This window comes from Amblyomma mixtum, chromosome 9 (genome assembly GCF_055824585.1).
Source record: "Amblyomma mixtum isolate Tamu chromosome 9, ASM5582458v1, whole genome shotgun sequence".
NCBI lineage: Eukaryota > Metazoa > Arthropoda > Arachnida > Ixodida > Ixodidae > Amblyomma > Amblyomma mixtum.
The window spans coordinates 113,388,737-113,408,788 of NC_143020.1; the positions used below are offsets into that span (position 1 = coordinate 113,388,737).

Consider the following 20,052-nt stretch of genomic DNA (forward strand, 5'->3'; position numbering starts at 1 on the left):
AGCACTCAGTTTCATTGAATATTCTGCACCTGGTTAGCATTTACGCAAAGGGTTCCACGGATCGATCGGGAAACGTTTATAAGACAATTATCTAGCATGTCATTGCAAAGAGGAGACTAGAACCAAAGCACTAATAGTTACGCTTAACATAGGTGGTATACTGTAATGCAGCAACAGCCCGCTTAGCCAAGGCAAAAAGCTAGAGCTTTCTTACATCCCCATGACGCTCCTGGCCGAGATCACGCGGAAACCTATTAGGGTAGCGATAATAAGTGCAAATAACAAAGGATCAGACAACTATTTCATACGTCTTCGGCAAAACAGATGTCTCCACGAACCATCCCCACAAAAGAATACTAAAAATAAGACTGGTAAAATAATACAATTTCATATCTGTCTCTTATGCTTTCGCTTGCTTACGGTCGACAACGTTCAGACTAGGAAAACAGACCTTTGGTAGGAATTAAATGCCAGTGTAGGTGCGAAACCTCACGTGAGCCCCCTTCGGCTTTAGCTCCATACCTCGATGCATCAACGAAACGCACAAAAAAACAATGCAGTCAAGAAAGCGGAGACACGGGCTTATGGAAACTCACGGGATGACAATGCAAGTTCTGCGTGTAAGCTACGGACAAAACGGGCCACGACTTCGAAAGAATAACGAAATTCGATAGCACCCGGTCATGGCTTTCGTATCGCTACGTCTAGACTGAGGCAGAGCATTCAGATATTTGCACGCCGAAAATGTGTTCGTGCTTGCGAGGAATTTATCTGTTCACGCCTGCTACTTGCATACTACAAACCCTATGCACAAGTCCATTTCCCTAATGAGCAAATTATACAGATGAATCGACGAAGTTAATGCATGGTACGCGTCACGCATTCCTAATTGAGGAAGTCTCGCCACGTTTCAAGAACGCCTAATCCTAAGCATGTAAAGCCAACACCTCCGGTCCAAGCGCCTCATTCGCAAGTGAAAGTCCGAAACACGTTTCCAGAGCCCTGATCAAAAGTCCTCGGTCAAACCACGACTGGAAAGACAAAAAAAAAGAAATAAAGGAAAGGAATTCCCAGTCTTTCCGGATACGATTGCACAACCAAAAAACACTGCCGCGGCCTGGTCGTATCCGGAGAGGGGAAACCTTAGCAGTCGACGACGCCTGCATAATGTTCTCTCTCCTAGATGGACGATAACGTGTTATTGACCCGGTTACCTCGAAGCAACTCCCAGGAGTCAGCAGCGAGGAAGGCAGTGAGGAGAGCACGCCACAAGCCAGCGAAACCTTCTTGCCCCACGAATCCACGGCCTCACCGCCCCCCCCCCCCCCCCCCCCCTTTTTCTTTCTTCCAGCATCCATTCGGCGTCGTCTCCTTGCCTTTCCCCCCTTATTTCCGGCTCTCTTCATCGACAACTTCCTCTCCGCCCGCCCCCCCCCCCCCCCCCCCCCCCCCGCGCTTCCAAACGCACTTTCTCGCACGCTCTTCGGCGGAATCAAAACAACGCGCACACTGGATTCACGCAGAGAAACACGGGGTCCAGGAAAGTCTCTCTCCCAGACCGAAATCGTTCGCTGGTTTCGAGAAAAAGACGAAACGCGAGGGATGCGATGAGTTTTCCTTTTCTTTGTTCGAACCCGATCTTTTTTTTGCTTTCAGTGGAGAAAAAAAAAAAGGCGAGCGGGTGCTCAGCGATTCGCCCGAAGCCGAGGCGGCCGCCGCTGCTACACCAAACAAAAGATCGGCCAGGCGTGCAACAGAGAAACACTGACCTGTCCGTGCTGGCCGCTCGGCCGTAACGGTGATTCCGGCGCTCGGTGGCGAAGTCGGACGCGGGCTGGTACCCGTCTCGGCTCCCTACCAGGCCGAGCGCCGGCGACGAGCTCGAAGAGGCAACGCCGGAGCCCACCACCACTTTGTTCACCACGGCGGCGCCGAGCCTCTCGACGAGGCATTTGCCGCCGCTTGCACCGCCGCTGGGAGGACCGGAGCGCACGAAGTCGAACTCGGTGCGCTTGTATATCCGTTCGGGAAGCATCATGTCGAGTAACACGCTCTTCTTGCGCACAGCCGAGTGTTCGGCTAGGGCTTCGCTCCGTTCCTCGTCCAAGCATCCGCTGGCCGCCATGTTGGAAACACACGGGCGCACGCACGGTCGGAGGGACTCTCGCCCACTCGCCCCCGCGACCGTGGCGCCGCCGTGAAAACCGGAGAGAGAGCGAAGGAGAGAGCGCGAAAACCAGAAAGGCAAGGAGGAGAAGAAAGAAAGAGAGAAAGGAGGATTAAAAAAAAATCGCTTTCACTAGTGGCTCTTCCTGCGCCGTGCTGACGACAACGGCGCCTCGCGCAAGGGCGAAAGCCGCCCTCCCCTCGCTCGGGACTCCCCGCGCGCTCCACTCGCAGCGGAGGAGAGTAAGTGGCGGAAGGAAGCGCTCCCGGTTCCGGGTGTTACGCAAGAGTATCCCGCGTGCTACGTAGCGGCGCTGGCGTCGCTAGCGATTGCGTAGCCCGTTATTTGGATTTGTTTTGTAGTGCTTTTTTGTATTAGGGTTCCGTAGAATCTGAGTTGTTTTCGTCCGCTCGCCGTGACGGTTTATTGGAAACTGCCACTTCTTTCTTGGCTTAGGCATTTAAAGGCGTTTATATTTTTTGCGCACAAATAGAAATGTATGCTATTCTTTTTTTTTTCATCGGCACGTTATAGTAGGCTTTATATAATCGTGTAGTGCTTTTCTACACCGGCGCTTAATGTGGGCAAATTAGAACAGGTAAATTGGTGTTTGACGAATCGAACAAGGGTCTCCCGAGTGCGAGACGAGCACGCTAACCACTCCGCCATACCAGCTCGATCCATTCATATCGTTGTGTACAGCGCGTGGGTGATCGAGGTCCACATCCACGAGCGGAACTCGGGCCATACGTCATTTCATTTGTGATGCATTTTTTCCAAGATTTTAAAAGGCAATGCTGGTTATTTGACAGCAGCGTAAACTCAGCGAGAACCACAACATTCGTATAAAGTATGCTTTGACTCATTACAGGAAGACGCTTTTCACGAATATCGCTGCAGCGCGAAAAACCAAGTACGGAAAAGTCGCATGCGACGGAATCGCTCTGGCGGCACTTGGCAGCAACTAAAGCAGACAAAAGCAGACGATACGCGCACGTTTCTCCCTCGCCTCGTTTTTATCCTCTTCTACTGCGGGTGACGCACTCTCTCATCGGGGCTCCTCGGCTGTAGCTCGGCTGCTGCCGACGCGTTCGGGTAAAGAATAAAGAACAGCCCACACCGCCGCCTTGCACTCCAGGATCGCGTCACGTGCTGTTGACGTCACCACACACGTGACGCAAGCAGCGGAAGTGAGGCTGACCCGCTCCCAGGCGCGTGGTGAGGGCCGTGCATTGTCATTCATACGCAACCGCGCCGCGTTTTTCCCACGCTTCTTGTGTATTCTTCGCGCAGACGACGTTCGCAGACGACGTGCGGTCCCGTTGGCCCGTCGCCATTTTGTGTTGGAAGCTTGTTGCTTTTAAAAAGCAAGAGCGGGAAGAGGAGGGGGGGTGAGGAAGCGGTGAAACAAGAGAAACACAAGTGGCTGCAGCGACGGTGTGTGGGATATACAAGCTGCTAATGACAGGCGCGCGCCGAGAACGCGACGCGTTAATAAATGCCCCGAGTGACCCGAGTAAGAAAACACCAGTTGCAGGCGCACGGGCGCTTTCTGAGAGACGGTAGAAGGCTGTCAGGCGTAGCCAAATGCGCCGAGAAGCGTGCCTGGGATAGGTCGACATCCATGTGTGTATTTTCTTCTGCGAAACCCATTCATCGTCCAGAACAAACTCATTTTCTCACATTCGAGCGGATGTTCATACAAGTCGCACCTCTACGATTGCCGTCTGAACAAAGGAATAAATTACCATGGGAAGCATTTGTCAGCCGCCGAGATTTGCGAGATGGCGTATGGATTTATAACGCTTTATAACGTCGCAGAGTTCGTCTCGACACAGCGTTACTAACCTAAAATCGTCTCTCGGCCTTGAACCATTAGCACTCCGCAGAAAAATATCGATGCTTTGTCTTTTGCACAAACTATATTTTAACTTCCCTGCACTACGTCAAACTTTGTTATATGCTCCCTTACGCTCGTCTAGCCGATTATTCAACTCCCTCGGCATTTAGCGGTTGCACAGATCTTTCCTTCCCATCGCCATAGAAGAATGGAACAACCTTCCTGAAACCACTGTCATTGAATCTAATTACACGAGATTTAGGCAGCTACTAACAGACCACTTGAACCAACTATAGCTACTTCCCTCGCGCTGCTCTGCCTGCTATTTGAACTGCCTCTGTCATTGCGTCATCACCTATAACTATTTTCCTACTTTAAGCCACTCTGCGTGGTTATTGCAGCTTGTTTTGACCACACATTTTAATGTTTAATTTTATATACTACTACTTCGTTTGTCATATATTATTTTGTATTATTTGGATTACCTGACGTTAATTGCACGTCAAACTTAGTATTCTTGTTATTTTGTGCTGCTATTTAAGTGTATGGCCGCTTCACACCACTGTCTTCCCCCACCCCTTCAATGTAATGTCGGGATCTTTAAGGGGATCTTTAAGGGGATCGGGATCTTTAAGGGTACAATAAATGATGATCATGATTTCCTCACCAAATGTACTGTGGGGCCTGAACAAATAGCGAACGCTAGCATGTGTTATCCTTTGACACAACAGCAGGACAACATTGACGCGTAACCGGTTCATGAACATGCAAATCACATGACCGAACTCCTTACATAAAAGAAGTCATCGATCTAGCGGCTTCGAATAGATGAATGTGAAGATGGCAGAAATTGTGTTTTTCGCTTGACGGAATTCACGAATTGTTTATTCCTCCGATATTAATACCGAAAACAACTGTCTTCTGCTTCAAACAATAGATGCTCTGCCTGCGCAATAGTTTATGCCAACCCGAGCTTCTAACACTGCAAAGAAATATATTTATTTGTATGGTGTCGCATTACTCAAAGCTTTGCGATCAGGTTCACCAAACAGACTGCTTTTTAACCGCCACACTCCACGAATACTCTTCTTCGCAATGGAGCCAAAGCTACGGGCTGTAACAGGCCACCTCTTAATACTCAGCAGAATATGGTTAAACCTGTCACTTTTTGTACAGCAAGCAGGAAGGTGACAGTTTGGCAACCAACGACATTATACTAGATTATAACAGACAACTACTACAGATTACATTACCTGTAGTCTATCTCGGATATGTCGAAGTCAAAGGTTTTCACTAATAGTTCGATATATCGATGATTCAGCGCTTAAAACATGACGATAGATATGCTCATCTGTAACCCAGAAGCAAGCAACCGGTTCACCCACGCTAGCAGACGCACTTCCTTATCGAAGTACGTCTTATCGCATCCTTACCTTATCCTTATCGCCGTTTGGTGCCGATGCGGACGCAGTCTTATCGCATCCTTATCGCTCTTCATTCGTATCGAAGCCGGGCCAGGCATTGTTTCGGATTTAGCCGTAGCCAATTATACGACATCTAATGCTTATACCAGTACACCAAAGATAGAGTATTCTCTCACTAAAGTTATTAGGCACAGTTGGTTTCCGCAGTGTCTTCGGCAGCGAAGCGAGCGAAAGAGGACAGTCGAGAGCCGCCGGTAACTTTCAGCTAAGTTGGCTTCTCCGAATAACCAACAGTGAATCAACGCCAGCTTTCCCACACAACAACCATGTAGCCTCAAACGTGGGTGCTTCAGAACGAAGGCTACCCCCAAACACACTCCCGTTTCCTTCGATCGTCACGTGGTTTTGCAGCGCCTACGCGTGGCTATACCACAATAGAGAGAAAGGGTGATGAGGGTGGGAGGGCGGGATTTACCTTTTCTTAAACCAAACCATATCCTGACCAAACATATAGCAGCATTTGCTGATAACATACCCAACAATTCTGGACAAAAGTAATTGTGAAGGAGAAACCGTTTATGAACGCAATTTTTCCATAAAAAGCAAAATTTCACTAAAACAATCAATATATCCTCAGATAACCCGGCGGCACTCTTGTATTTTTTTTCTTTATTTGTTCCTCAGACGGTGTCTAAGAGGAGGTCAAGGCTAAAGGCTAAGAGCCTGACGAGGCCTTGGCCCCTTGTACAAATTTTTGCACCAACGAACAGAACTCAGGCATAATACTTCGGCCAGTACGTAGCAGGGCAAAAATGTAAACAATTCTTTAAAAGGCAAAATTTTACCGTCCTGTACATCAGTCTCAAACGATCCAAAGTTGTAAGAAAACGCGGATTCTGTAAACATATCCAGGTTTACATACAAAGGGCAATGGGAGTCCTAACTGTTCAATGCGATCGATGGAAACATTTTAAAAGAAAGATTTTGCTACATGTAAGAAGAATGGAAGATAACCTTCAATATTTCCATAACACTATCTTACAACTTTCCAATTTTCAAGTTTTTTGCCCGAGAATGTCGGACATGTCAACATTTTATTTTATTTCACTGACCTTTGACCCTTGGTCACCCTTGACGAATGATTGAAATTACCCGCGATAAAAAGTGCTACGCATTTCTATTTCAAGTAACAGCGCAAAAACACAGACGGGACACATTGAACGAGAAGACACAACAAGCGATTGTTGTGTGTTCTCGTTCTATGTGTCCCGTCTGTGTTTCTTGCGCTGTTACTTGAAGGTGAATAACCAACAGGCCCAAGCTGCTGTTCTGGCGATTCTGCCCTGCTTCGAGGGAGTCAATAAAATATTCAGTAAAGCGCCCCCATATTGGGTTAGCTTATTCTCATTTGAAGCGGACAAGTGACTTATACAGAAAAACTTCGAGAGGTGCCAAGAGCGACGTGAAAATTGTGTTTCAGGTGTTCTAGCATGAAGTTGGCAGCCCTGATAATAGAAGTGACATGTGCCCGCCATTCCATGGGAGTGATTCTGCGCAGCCCTGCAATTTACCTGCATTAGAAACTCCATTTAATACAGCAGCTGTGCTAGAGGTTCGTGAACAAGGGGGGCAGTATACACTGCTTCGTAATCAGCTGATGGCGTTTGGCTACGTTTTGCATGTTTTCGCTGGGTTATAAGCCTAGATTTTGTGTCCTACAAATACATCGGGACGACGTCGATCAACCTCGCTATGGCGTCCATGTTCAGCTTCTGTGTCTCGCACTTTGCGCACTGTGTCTCGCAAAGTCTCGCACAGCGACACTTTGGACAACCAATTCATCGACACGACCACTGTCACTCCCGTCTCTCTCAGGCACGAACATGTGGAAAGCCGAACGTAAAATCCCATTTCCTGCCGCGGTATATATGGCCAGCTTTCTAATTTAGCAAAAGTTCGATGTCACCAAGTGTAGGAAAACAAGGTCCATGGCCGGAACTGTGGTCAGTTACATACAGAGGAGGCCATCATGATCCTTCGCGGCACCCACAAACAACATATATACAAGACGCAACATGCAGAATGGACGGCAAAAACTGCGTGCCAATCAATCGTAATGCCGCCCGCTGACGACGACGGCTAATCGGCTGCTCTGATAGTACTATACTACCACTGGAGTAAAACGAGCTTTTGGTCTAGTTTGTCGTATTCTTACATCACAACTGCAGCGAAAAAACACGACCACATAATGAAGATACGCACAACACACGGATGTACTGTTTGTTTCTTCTCTGTATGATCGTGTTTCTTCGCTGCAATTATGAAACTACCGCTACTGATGCTGCAACTATTTCAATTACTACTGCCCCCACTAAGCTGCTATTACAGCTTAGTTTTTCTTAGGGACACGGGTTTAGTGGACATCCTTTGACAATCATGTGTGTTTGTCAGTGCGTGGGTGCTGATTATGCTTGCTGTCACCTTTCCTTTTTCCCTTTTTCTCTCTTTTCACCCACTTCTGGAGTAGCATTCCAGGCGCACAACCAGGAAGGCCTCTCCTTTATTCATTAAAGGGGCCCAGAAACACAATCTTAGTTAACTGTTTTGCCTGTTGATTGCATACAGCGAGTTATAATGGTGCTATTAGCGTCGGTAATACCGCGTACATTCCGTTTTTTAATATTTTAATGTCCTCCCAAAAACAACTTCATGGCTCTGATGGTGTCGCCACACAGTGGCGGGTTTTTAGCAGCGGATATGACATCACCTGGCGCGAGCTTGATGATCGGACAAACAGTAAATATACTGCAAATTGTGTGAATAAATAGTGACACATTTTGTCATCTGTCTGCGTTTTATATTAGATCAACAAAAACAACTTGTTTGCCTTAGATAAAAGCCCTGCAAAGCAAGTAAAATAAAAATACACCACCAGGGGCGCTCTGGCATGGAAATGACGCTGCCAGTCTCAGCAAGAACGAGTTACAGAGAGCAGGCAACCATGGAGTACAAACTTCCGCGACGTGCTCTGGCTGGCTGTTTTGATTGGTTGCGCCAGGTGCCGTCACTGGGAGAGCGAAATAGGAGAGGGAAGCCCCGCCAAAATCGAGTTGAGAGCAGCGTTTTGTTTGCTTGTATTTTGAAATTTCTTCACTGAATAACTCCCGTTCCTGTGCATCGATTCCTGTAATTCTTTTTAAGTCAGCATCTGTGTGACATAAAGAACCCACCTGAAGTATAGCCGGTATCCCCCCAAGCAGTGTTTCGCAGCCCCTTTAAAGTTTCTCCCTCTCTACAGCTACTACTGCTAATACTGCTGCTAGTACTACATCGGCGATATATTACTATTGCCCCTCTGCCTACAGGCACACGAAAACCGAAGCGTTCTCCTCGTGATAACTCGTGTTTGAAAAGCCCGCGCTTGGTGGGGTTCTAGTTGTTTTTATGACGTGCCCCAGATGGCGCAACTGCAGCTCTCGCGAGTGCTCGCGAGCGATCGTGGTTTTGCGCGTCTCCGTCCCTTTTCGCGCATCTTTCAAATAGCGGAGAAAAGGAACCTCGAGGTTAGGTCGCTCACCGGGCGCTCACTCAGTGCGTCATTTCGTTATCAAGTGACGCAGGTGGGCTTCGAAGCAGGCGCTTTCATACGGGAGCAGTAAAGTTATCGTTGTTAGGTTGAAACAGTGAAATGAAACGGTGCGATAATATCTCACTTCTGGGTGGACACCTCAACCGCGCCGTGATGGAATAGTGGTTGGTTTATTGGGGTTTAACGTCCCATAGCGACTCAAGCTATGAGAGACGCCGTAGTGAAGGGCTTCGGAAATTTCGACCACCTGGGGTTCTTTACCGTGCACTGACATCGCACACACGGGCCTCTAGAATTTCTCCTCCAAAGAAATTCAACCGCCGCTGCCGGGATCGAACCCGCGTCCTTCGGGTTGAGGGAATAGTGGAGTGACGTGAGGGAGATAGTGAAATAAGGAAAAAGAAAGGGGTGCCGCAGTGGAGGGCTGTGGATTAATTTCGACCCCGGGATTCATAAAGGAGGTGCTGGTGGGAGAGTTGGTTGTGCATGTTTAGAAATACTTTACGTTAAAAAAGACACGACGACGAAAGACAGACAAAAGAGATTCACAAGCGTCTTTTAACGTCTTCGTCAAAACTTTGGCTAACGGACTAAGGTTCCAACGCGACGCTTATGCATTTTGTTTAGGGCTGTCAAGAATCGCGTCATCCTGTCTTCGCTCAGATGCATTTGCTTCGTCCTGTCATTTTTAACGCGATAATCCCCAGAGAAGCACGCTAGGTGGCAGGCGTGCCACCTAGGTCACGTGACCTCATGGCGCCATCACAACCTGCCCACCGGATTGTGAGAAAGTTGCGCACCGTGCTAGGTTGAAGTTAAATTAATGACTGTTCGCGAGAGGTTGCTCGAGATCAACTTGGGTCACACACGCAACACTGCTGGCAGCACCTGCCATCGCAGGGCAGTGGCACGTCCCTTAACCTCTGCACTATTGCGCCAGGAGTTGTATGGGGACTCCCAGGGATATATTAATGATAAGTAGAGAATGACGAATTCTGCATCGATAAGCATTAAGGTCATGACGTGATAGCGTAATGAGTTAAGATTAAGTATCCCCTCCAGTTATTTTACCTAAAATATGACTCTTTACAAAGTATCTCTGCGTTAAATTCCACTTTTATAACCATTCTATAGCTATAATTAATACACTTTAAAATCCGTCATTACCATTACGAATTCCATTTGCTCGCTCTGACGTTACCACCACGCTTTGGAAGAAAAAAACAGCATTTTTGATGGTTCTTTGTTCTCACCAAGGCGCGGAAAGCTATCTAAGAGTCCGGTTTTGCTGTGGCAAAAGCGATGGTCTTGAAGCATACCATTAAATGCCAACTCACGCATATTGGAGGTTTGAATACTTTATTGAGCATTTTATTCCGTTTTTAAATAGCTGTTTGCAGCGAGTTGACAATGTATTAAGACGACACAGGCTGACGACGAAGATGACGACGAATCGTAATGGCGCAAAGGCAGCTTTGGTCAAAGCGCAATGGTTCAAGGCCCTTCCGTCCACGCACGACGAGGTCAGAGTCCTGCACCGCAAAGAAATCACCGCAAAAAGCCGAGCACCAGGCCAGGGCAAACATTCTACTGGGTGGGTAACCGTTGGGTGGCTCGCCGCACTGAGAACCGAACAGGAAACAAGATGAAGCAGCAACAGCTGAAATAAAAAAAGAGAAAAATATTAGAAAATATTACACATCGTCCCCATGTTTTATTGAGAGCCAAGTGTTAACAACTCCCAAGTAACACATTTAAATTTTAATGTCAGTAATTGTTAATTTTTACATTTAACTTCAAAATTGGTTTTGGTTGATTTTCGAGGCAAAGAACTGGCGTAGCATCTGTCTCGCATATCTCGGTGGACACCTGAACCGCGCCGTAAGGGAAGGGAGGAAGGTGAGAGTGAAAGTAGAAAGAGAGGAAGAGGTGCCGTAGTGGAGAGCTCGGCTCAGTAGCCGAGCCCACTAACCACTGAGCCACCGCGGTGGCGTCATTTTACTTTCAGCACAGTTTGCTTTCGGGTAAACGGAGCGCTCACCATAAAAAATCAACCGTAATTAAGTAAATCAGCTACAATCTGCATGCTTCCCGTGTTTGTCCTTAAGATCATCTGTACCAGAACAGAGAGGTACCTTTAGCCGTGGAGACCCAAGCCCGCGTGGCCAACTCCGGCGGTCTTCCCAAAGGAGGACTGTCCGAATCCAGCCTGGTGACCAGCGGCTCCACCCTGGAATCCAGAGGACCCCTGCTGGTGTCCGGTGCCGAAGCTCTTGCTGTCACTGGCTGAGAAGCCAGAGTTGTGGTTGTACCCCTGGTTGTTGCTGTAAGCGTTCACGTTCCTGTGGGAGGAACCACCGGCGAAGGCTCCCGATCCTTGGTTGTGTCCTGCAGCGCCCTTCTGGAAGCCGGCCTGGTGTCCTCCGGCAGAAGCACCGTATCCGGACTGGAAGCCGCCGCCGACGCCGTGACCCAAGCCGACTCCACCCAAGCCAACTCCGGGTCCGACACCTGCTCCGACCAGAGCGGGGCCGCCAACCACTCCGGAGCCGACAAGACCCGGGCCCACACCAGCACCGTAGCCCACGCCACCCAGGATGCCTCCACGTCCTTCGACGTCCTTCTTCTCTTCCTTCTTTTCGTCCTTCTTCGCCGCCTCTTCGGCGAAAGCGACGCAGGCCACGAAGGCAAAGAGAGCGAGGGTTGCGAACGTCTGCGTCGTGAGAATTGAAGAAATATTCAAGTTCTTATTTCACGAACATCAGCTGCTATGCGATACAGCGATGTGGGACATTTAGGAAAGAAAAGCATACAGTAGATTCCAGTATACAGCCTGATGGGTATGCGAGTTCAACACCTAAAATTATTGCTTTGCGGAACATCGATAAAGCCAGGCTATACAGCGTTTCATTTTCCCAAGTGAAGAGGCCGTATTCTATATAGGCTGTATATTTTAAAATGGATTTTCACGTCCGTCTGGTCCTTTGTGGTTTGTCACTCATATATACCTGCGGATTTCAATTTTCCGCAGAAAGCGAACTCCTCACAGGGTAGTAGGCGATCGGACTGCACCGTTAGCTGCATATCGCAGTCAATGCCAACCAATCGTGAGGTCCGATGTGCAACGGACCAATGGCCGGTTCGCTTTCCACAGGCGCTTGAAAGCCGCGGATATACCTGAGTGACCAACGACAGAAGTCTAACAGAGGGACGAGAAATGGCTACTTTAAAATGGACAGCTCATGGAATACAGCAACAGCTTTAGACATCACTTTTATTTGTGAGGCAACTGTGGAATATTGCAAAGTATTGTTATGAGCGTATTCATGGGAATGGTTTACTGTTCCGATGCATCGCAAAATCTTGATCTCAAGGTTTGTCCTCTGCTCGCACTCAGTTACGGCTGCCATAGAAAGCCGAATAGGTGTGCTTAAGTGTGGCAGACGCAAAAACTACAAGCGTCCCGAGGAGAGATCTTTGACTATACTCATTGTGTTGGCGAAATTTTACGATATGCGAAAAAATTACGTTCATGACAAGTTCCCTGTTGGAAAAGATCATCTTGTTCAGAATTTCTGGGTATGCATATCGCCCAGTATAGCATGGATGTCTGAAACGATTCCATATATCGGTCTTCATTGTAACCAAATGCAGACTTCGCCCCGGGTGCAGAAGATCTGGCAGGAAAAAAAATGTTCTTCAAGCTAGCCGAATTTGAGTTCTGCGGACTATACAACGGACGTGAACTGTATACTGGATATTACGGTAATTACGGATATTACAGGAATTAAACGGCAACCTGCCTGCACAAAATATAGTACGAAGTTCTGCGAACATTCATGTATTTTCTTCATCCGTACAAGTACACCAAGAACAAGGTAAATGCTGGATTCAAATGCATCCCGCTGAGATAAATATGGCGCCAAAGATAAACATATCGTAAATATCTGGTGTCCCTTCGCTTCATTTTTATGTTAAGAACAGCCGGCAAAAGATACTAGTGGATCAGTACTTCCGAGTATTCCCCTGTAAAATCACATGAGATATCAATAACAGGAAACAAAACGGACAGCGGCCGGGATGGGAGTCGCATTCCTTTAACCGACGTTTCGCAATGGCGACTTCATCGTCCTACGCAAACACAGAAAAGCCTTGTTCTCTATGTTCAAGTTACCTGCATTCAAGATCCGCATTACTAGACGGTGTACGACAGCGGATAAGAAGTGATTTGACGAAGGCGCGGCTTACGTAACTTGGCCAGGAAAAGCATCATGGCAGCCAACCACGTTACGTTAAAGTGGCATCACAGCGTAATATGCATGCTACATATTCTGTCAACTCGAGCAGGACATAGCACCCTTCGGAAGCGCCTTACACAGCAGCCCTTCCCTTACAAATTTTTTAGACATTCTATAGATTGTCTATAGACTACTGTCAGTAAAGTTTATAGGCGCTCTATAGACAAATCTTAGAAAATAGATTATAGGCAATACAATTGCTATAGACAGTCTATAGATTCATGGCCATACACTTTTAGCACACTTTTGTGTATAGACAGCCTATAGAATATGAACAGACAAAAATAACTATAGGAAGGCAATAGAGTCTATAAAGACAGACGGTTTTTATAAGAGATAAGTCATTCAACGCCACATAACCAAAAATTTCAGACAAAGGCATCTTTTAACGGGAAATAGTTTATGAACGAATTTTTTTTTTCACATTTCGCGAGATTTCACTTCAAAAATCAATATACCTGCAGATCTCCCGTCTGCAGACGTGAATTTTTGCGCTGTTAACGTCAAGAGCATCCCCCATTGGTTTTCTGTGGCAGTTTTAACTGCTCGATGCGAGCGATGGGAAAACATTTTGCAAGAAACATTTTGCTACACATTAGTAGAAGCTACCCCTGCCTTCAATATTTCCATCACAGAACCTTACAATTTTGTAATCTTCAGTTTTTCTCCAAGAATGTTGCACATGACTATAAATGGCTCGTTTTTGTAAATGAGCAATTGGACACTACTTTTAAGTCGTAAAGTACGACGCGTAAACTTGCAGTAGCTGCTGAAGGTCGTGAAAATTTCAACACACTCTCACCTTCATAGCTGCGTTGCCGAATATGCAACTCCTGTCTGCCTGCTGTCTGTGGATAGTGCACCACACTTTGGTAGCTGCCGATTTGCCGACTCCGCACTGCGTCTCTCCTTTTATACAACCTGCCAGCTCAACGGATCCGAACAGACAAGAAGGCGAAACAGTGACACGTTCTTGGAGTCACCGGGCAATACGGTGGAAAGCAGCAACGAGCAAAACGAGCAACGAACGTTACCCCCCGTTCCATTTCACTCCACACTATTCGATTCCTGTGTATTCCGAGAAGCGCACACCTTCCTCTGTCGTTAGCGTCCTCCCTTCCCTCTCCCAGCTTTAGCGCCGGTGAGGAGGAAGACAGGTTCTCCCTTCCTTGCTCCCGGCAGCATCGATGACGTCTCCCTCTGCGAATACGCAAGTCGCCTTTACACAGCTTTCCGCTCGAAATGTTCCTCTTTGTACAGAGCGTCCTAAGACTGAAATTGTTTGCAAGCATGGGGTCTTTCCAGAAAGTGTTTCTTTTCACTGTATTTCTTTTTCTTCTGTAAATAATTTCGCAACTGGCATACTGGGGCCGCGTTCCTGCCTTGCAAAGCAAAGAATTGCACAGCCTATTCTCATCTTCTTCACGTAAACAATGCTTCGTGGAGTTGATTTCAGAAGGCCTTCGATAGTTGCAATTTGTGGCGTATGTTGCCACAGCATAGACCGATATGATCGCTACCGAGTAACGATTGCACCAAATTGATTAAACACTATGGAGACGGACCGAATGCTTTGGGCGGTCTGCCAAGTATATGTTTCATTGTGGCTATTCTTTCTAAGGCGCTAAGTCACTTTAGGTCGTGTTTCATTAGCCAAGAATATTTCTTTTTTGAACCTTGAGATATTCGGTTTGTCTAATCGGGCCTCTTTTCATATTTTCCCGATTACTTACCATCGCTTCTACTTTTCAGATCTCGAGACCTCATTAAACTGTAAGCACTGTGATTGCTGAGTTTGAAATGCAGTGCTTACGTCGAAACAGTCCCAAAAATACCATCGCGTTAAAAGCGACGCTATTTTTGCTACAACCGGTTCCCACGGGCGCTGACTCGGCGGCTAATCAAATCGTGCCGTTATCAACCACTGCCTGATTAAAACTCTGTACAGTGGGCGTTATTAATTAGTAAATCTCCATCGGCCGCTGCTCACGGACTGAACCATATTGTTCTATCAACCTCCACTTCAAATCGTAAGCAGAATGGCAGTTTGAGGAGTAGCTTTTAGACTGTTCTTTCCAGCTGATTTACAGATCCACACACTCCCTTCATAGCCAGCATTGCTTTCTGGTGGACTTTCTGGTGTGCTCTGAGTTGTCGTTTGTAGTTCTGCCATCCCCCCTTTTCCGCATACTTTTAACGCGGGAGCGTTACCAAGTCTAGCGATCAATCATTGATTTAACCCCCCCCCCCCCTGCCACAGTGGCCACTTTACTTGCAATCAGGCTGGCAGGTTGTGATGACGCCACTGGGTCACGTGACCTAGGTGGCCCGCTTAGGTTGCAGGAGCAGCCGGTTGCTCTGGCCGCTTCAAATGAGAGGTGTGCGATGCTTCAAACGGCCGACGCCGACGCCTACGTCAGTCGTTGTCGGCAGTGTGGTGACGTCACGCCCAGACCGAGAGCCAACATCCGGGCACTGAATTCCACTCATCCGGGCACTGTACGAGATTTAACGAGACTCTTTAAGAGAGAGGGCCGCTTAGAGCAAGAGGAGAGCTCCAGGGCGAGAAGGGCTTTGGGCGGAAAAACTGCTTCCGCGCCGTCCCCAAGGATGACGCTGCGGTCCCACACTCACGCATGTAAAAGACCGGCTCCTGGGCCTTCAGCTCATGACGTTTCCCCCTTTGGCAGGCAGATGTATACACGCTCGCGGAGTATTCGAACGCGCTGCATGTACATTATTGTCAGGCGTGCGTCTCGCCGTGTCCGCGTACGCTTCTGCATCGTCCTGCATTTCAATGCCGCTACCGTCACAGCTGCTTAAGTCGAGCAATGGAGCCTGATGAAAGGAGAGGGAGAAAGCGTCTTGCGGAAAGCGATCGCTTTTCGAGTGATACGCCATAGCAGAAGACTGCTCGCCTCTGCCGACAACGCCATGATTTTGCGGCCGCTGCCGAAAGAAACAAGGCCGCCACGGTTCGCGGCTGCCTACCTAAGCCCGCACTATTGCAGGCGATCGCTTCGACGCAACAAGAAGAGTGTGGTGTGTTGTGGTGAACACTAGACCCATTTCAAGATTTTGACTAGTACCAGCGTTATGTTTGTAAACAAAGGTGGCGCTGCGGTCGGCAGCGACGCGGTGTGTAGGCAAAAACGTAGCATGCCTGCCCCGCGCCAAGCGATGCTGTCTTCGAAACCAACTCGCATGCGAGCATATTTCAAAGCGTGCGCGTCGCTTGTGGTTAGAAACATTTCTGTTGGTGACCGGAAAGCAGTTCAGCACTTTTTCAGCCTGTTCGCCAGCCGGAATTATCTGGCGAAGCGCTGCATAGGCTTCCTTCTGCGCTCCTGTGCTTGGCAGCGACGGCGCGGCTACGGCGGTCGACTAGGTTGACTTATGAAATGAAACCGAGAAAGCACGAGGTATACAGGTCTGCAGTCTCAACATCTGAGGGGAGGCAGCTTTTTCCCGTGACGAACCTTTGTGATGTGCCTGCTCTCGTGCAGCCACTTCAGTGTGGAGAACGCCGAACACTACTGGACACTGAAGCCATGCAGTTACTTTAAATGAGTCATGGAAATGCGATCTTCACTGGTAATGTCTGAAAAAATGCTTTTTTATTCGCTTGGCTTTAAGAGAGGTGCACAGGTGAATGGATAGAAGTTTACCTCGAGCTGCAACGAGTTACGTTTGCTCTGCAGCGCTAAATATTTTAAGCCATTCTGATTGCAGGCCTTATTCTGCTTAATAACTGGTTTTTGGTCTGGTATTTGCGGTTTTCGCCAGGTTCTGATTGACCAGTAATTGTAATATCAGGTAAAATGGGAAATAACACTGCATGATTTTGCCGACACCTTAGCGACATTTAATCGTTTTCTTGGATAGGTGGTGAAAAAACGTACAAGTTGAAGCTCGTGGAAGCGAAAATAGAGAAAAAACTACGCGTCCTATATTCCTACTACCGGACTACAGTGCTGCTTCAAACGTCGCGCTTAGTGGCCCGATGAATGCTGAAGGCGACTGGCAGCAGCAGCTGTTTTTTTTTTTTTTAGCGCGAAGAGATGCCCGGGACGTAGTCCGGGTGATTGTCGCCTGAAAACGGTCCCCTGCGGTCAATTTACGGTCACACCCATATGGAATGTCGAGTCCTGACTTCTCATAATGAGAGCCCGACAGAACGCGAACAAGACGCAGACGTTGATTCTTGCACTGTTCGCCTCGCGACTGAAGAGCAAACATGCGGATTAAGGAACGAAACAGCGCAACTAAAACGAAGGACCAAGAAAAAGAGAGACACGAACACGCGCTCTCTTTTTCTTGGTCCTTCGTTTTAGTTGCGCTGTTTCGTTCCTTAAAGGGGTGGAGACACCAAATTTTGAAGCTATAAAAAGCCTGCTATGGGATTCCTATGTATGCAAGGGCAGTCACAGCCAGGTGTTGGACGCAACAAACGTTTAAAAAATATTTTAATTCGGTTCCAAAGATTACCTAAATGCTCACTCTCACCGATCTAGACCCATCGCTAGCGCCATCAACCATGACGTCACAAGGGGTGTAGAAAAATAAAGTTTTAGTGACGTCATACCAAAATACAGTGACGTACGATGAGCGGGGCACAGCCGCGTGAGCGCAGTCGACGCACCAGCGAGCCGCGTTTGCTCGGTTTGCGGCGCGCCGTTGCGAACAGCGTCGCAACGTCCGATTGCAGCTCGTTGCCTGCGTCCGGCCTGCTAGATGTCAACGGCGGGCCGCTCGCGGCAACAACGACGGGAAGCGGCAGCCAATGCGAGCGCGGAGAGCGGCAGCGTCATGATGACATAGGGCGCACTCCTTGGAGCCGGGCGGCCTGCGCCAGTCTTCGTGCCGAACGCCGGCATCTGAAGAACGCGATAGTATTGTTTGTTCACGTTCATAGCAAACCCTGGGATATATGAATATCAAAAATGCATCGTTTCTGACGATCGTTGGCAAATACCGAGTTCCTGGTAGAAGTGATGACTGCGATGCAAGCAAATTTCATCCCATAGCCGGTTTTGTGCTGCTGCTACCTGGTGCGGTTGGCCTGCCGTCTGCTAGCTCTGTTGCTGAAGACGTCGTGGAAATCGAGAATATCTTTTATTATGGGACGAGTTCACAGTAAAGGGGTGCCGAGCGGAGCACGTTTCTGAGCGCTGGCCAGTCCCGAAGCGCCCTCAGCTGCGGAGTCGATATGCGAAAGCAGCTAGGCCTAGCGACGACTAGGGCAGTCTGGGACCAGCGCGCAGGTCGTCAGCCGGCATTGCCGCAGGCAGTGTCGCTGCCGAAAGATCCACTTTTAGCACAGTCATGCTGTCGTATCTCGAATCTAGAAAGCATCCTTTCTGGTAGCATGGCTGTTTTGTATTTTCTTGTGCGGACGTGAAGTACGCCGAGTCTGCCGGCCGGTAGGTCAGCCTGGATACCGTCTGCCGAAAGCGAGCTAAAGAGTGTTCTTGACGTAAATAATAAACCATGGGACAAGAAATGTGAAAAAAGTGTCATTTTTGAGGATCGCTGACCAATACTGAGCTGCTAGTAGAGGTAACAACTGTGATATGCGCAAATTTCTCACAACCGCGCCTAGCAGCTGCCGCTGGCGCGACGTCGGGGTCCGGCTCGCCTGGCGCCCGCTAGCTCCGCTGCCGAAGGCGTCGAGGAGATTGACCATACTATTATTTTATTGTGAGATGATTCTGTTAACTACAGCTATTTGTGAAAAGTAGGCCTTTTATTATAGCGCAGGCGACTTCCGAAGCGCCGGCCGCTTGCTAAACAGGCTTATAGACCAGATTTTTTTACCCTCGCACGCAGGCTGCGGACGCGCGCCTACTCTCGACGCCAGTCGCCATCTGTCGGCGCGCGCGGCCCGAGGGACTGCGGGTCGCGCCGGCGCCGCGCATAGAACGCATGTTTACGTGTTCGCTTCTGCCGTTTTGTGCTCCATCAGTTAACGTATGAGGGTGTGTGCTGTGCGTCACTACTCACATTTGCCCTCTTCCAGACAGTGCTGCGGTTATCTTGTGCGCAGTTACTCGTTAACGTGACATCCGAGTGTAGTCGACCAAGTAGTGTACGGACTGGAAACCGGCACTTCTAAGCAGATATCTGCGCTGTCGTGTCGTTTGTCGTCGCCTTTTACGTGCGATATCATCTATGATAATTTTATGCACCAGAATGTAGATCTATTGATTTGACTCAGTGGAGTAGTAACTGGATAGGCGAGCTGCAGACTGAAGGTTGTCCCGACGGAGCGCGTGTTTTCGATCACCATGTACGTGTTCGGCACCCTTGCGCTGAGCTTGCTCTTGTTCCCATTAAACACATTTCATGCAGAGGATTGTAAGCACGACCGCTACCGATTTCAGCTGCTTTTTCCGCACGCATGTCAGAGGAATCTGCGGGGTAAAGGTTTATCTACAGTATCTTTCTGCTGTTGGTATCTACATTAGTTTATTTGGTTTAAGGTTTTACGTCCCAAAGCGACTCAGGCTATGAGGGACGCCGTAGTGAAGGGCTCCGGAAATTTCGACCACCTGGGGTTCTTTAACGTGCACTGACATCGCACAGTACACGGGCCTCTAGAATTTCGCCTCCTTCGAAATTCGGCCGCCGCGGCCGGGATCGAACCCGCGTCTTTTGGGCCAGAGCAGAGAGCCGTAACCACTGAGCCACCGCAGCGGTGCGGTATCTACATTATTCATAGGAAAATATGCGCG

At 48.4% G+C, this 20,052-nt stretch overlaps 3 protein-coding genes across 4 annotated transcripts in view; 1 reads left to right on the plus strand and 2 right to left on the minus strand.

The window, feature by feature from the left end:
* The window catches only part of LOC149330794 (uncharacterized), a 100,863-nt gene extending 98,615 nt beyond the window's left edge, over positions 1–2,248 (minus strand). Inside the window, exon 1 of one of the 2 annotated variants that reach the window (XM_089561465.1) lies at positions 1,770–2,248. In XM_089561465.1, the coding sequence (XP_089417591.1) occupies positions 1,770–2,125 (356 nt within the window). In that variant the 5' untranslated portion in view covers positions 2,126–2,248. The remainder of the gene's footprint in view (positions 1–1,769) is intronic. The other variant, XM_089561466.1, reaches the window with a different exon arrangement.
* LOC149330796 (uncharacterized) overlaps positions 1–20,052 on the plus strand; it is a 91,771-nt gene that overhangs the window by 46,769 nt on the left and 24,950 nt on the right. The window lies entirely within an intron of this gene.
* LOC149330797 (uncharacterized) lies at positions 10,363–14,377 on the minus strand. The gene is made up of 3 exons (XM_089561462.1): positions 14,121–14,377; positions 11,156–11,733; positions 10,363–10,680 (listed from the first exon to the last, which is right to left on the minus strand). The coding sequence occupies exons 1-2, from the start codon at positions 14,124–14,126 to the stop codon at positions 11,158–11,160; spliced, it is 582 nt and encodes a 193-aa protein (XP_089417588.1). The 5' UTR covers positions 14,127–14,377; the 3' UTR covers positions 10,363–10,680; positions 11,156–11,157.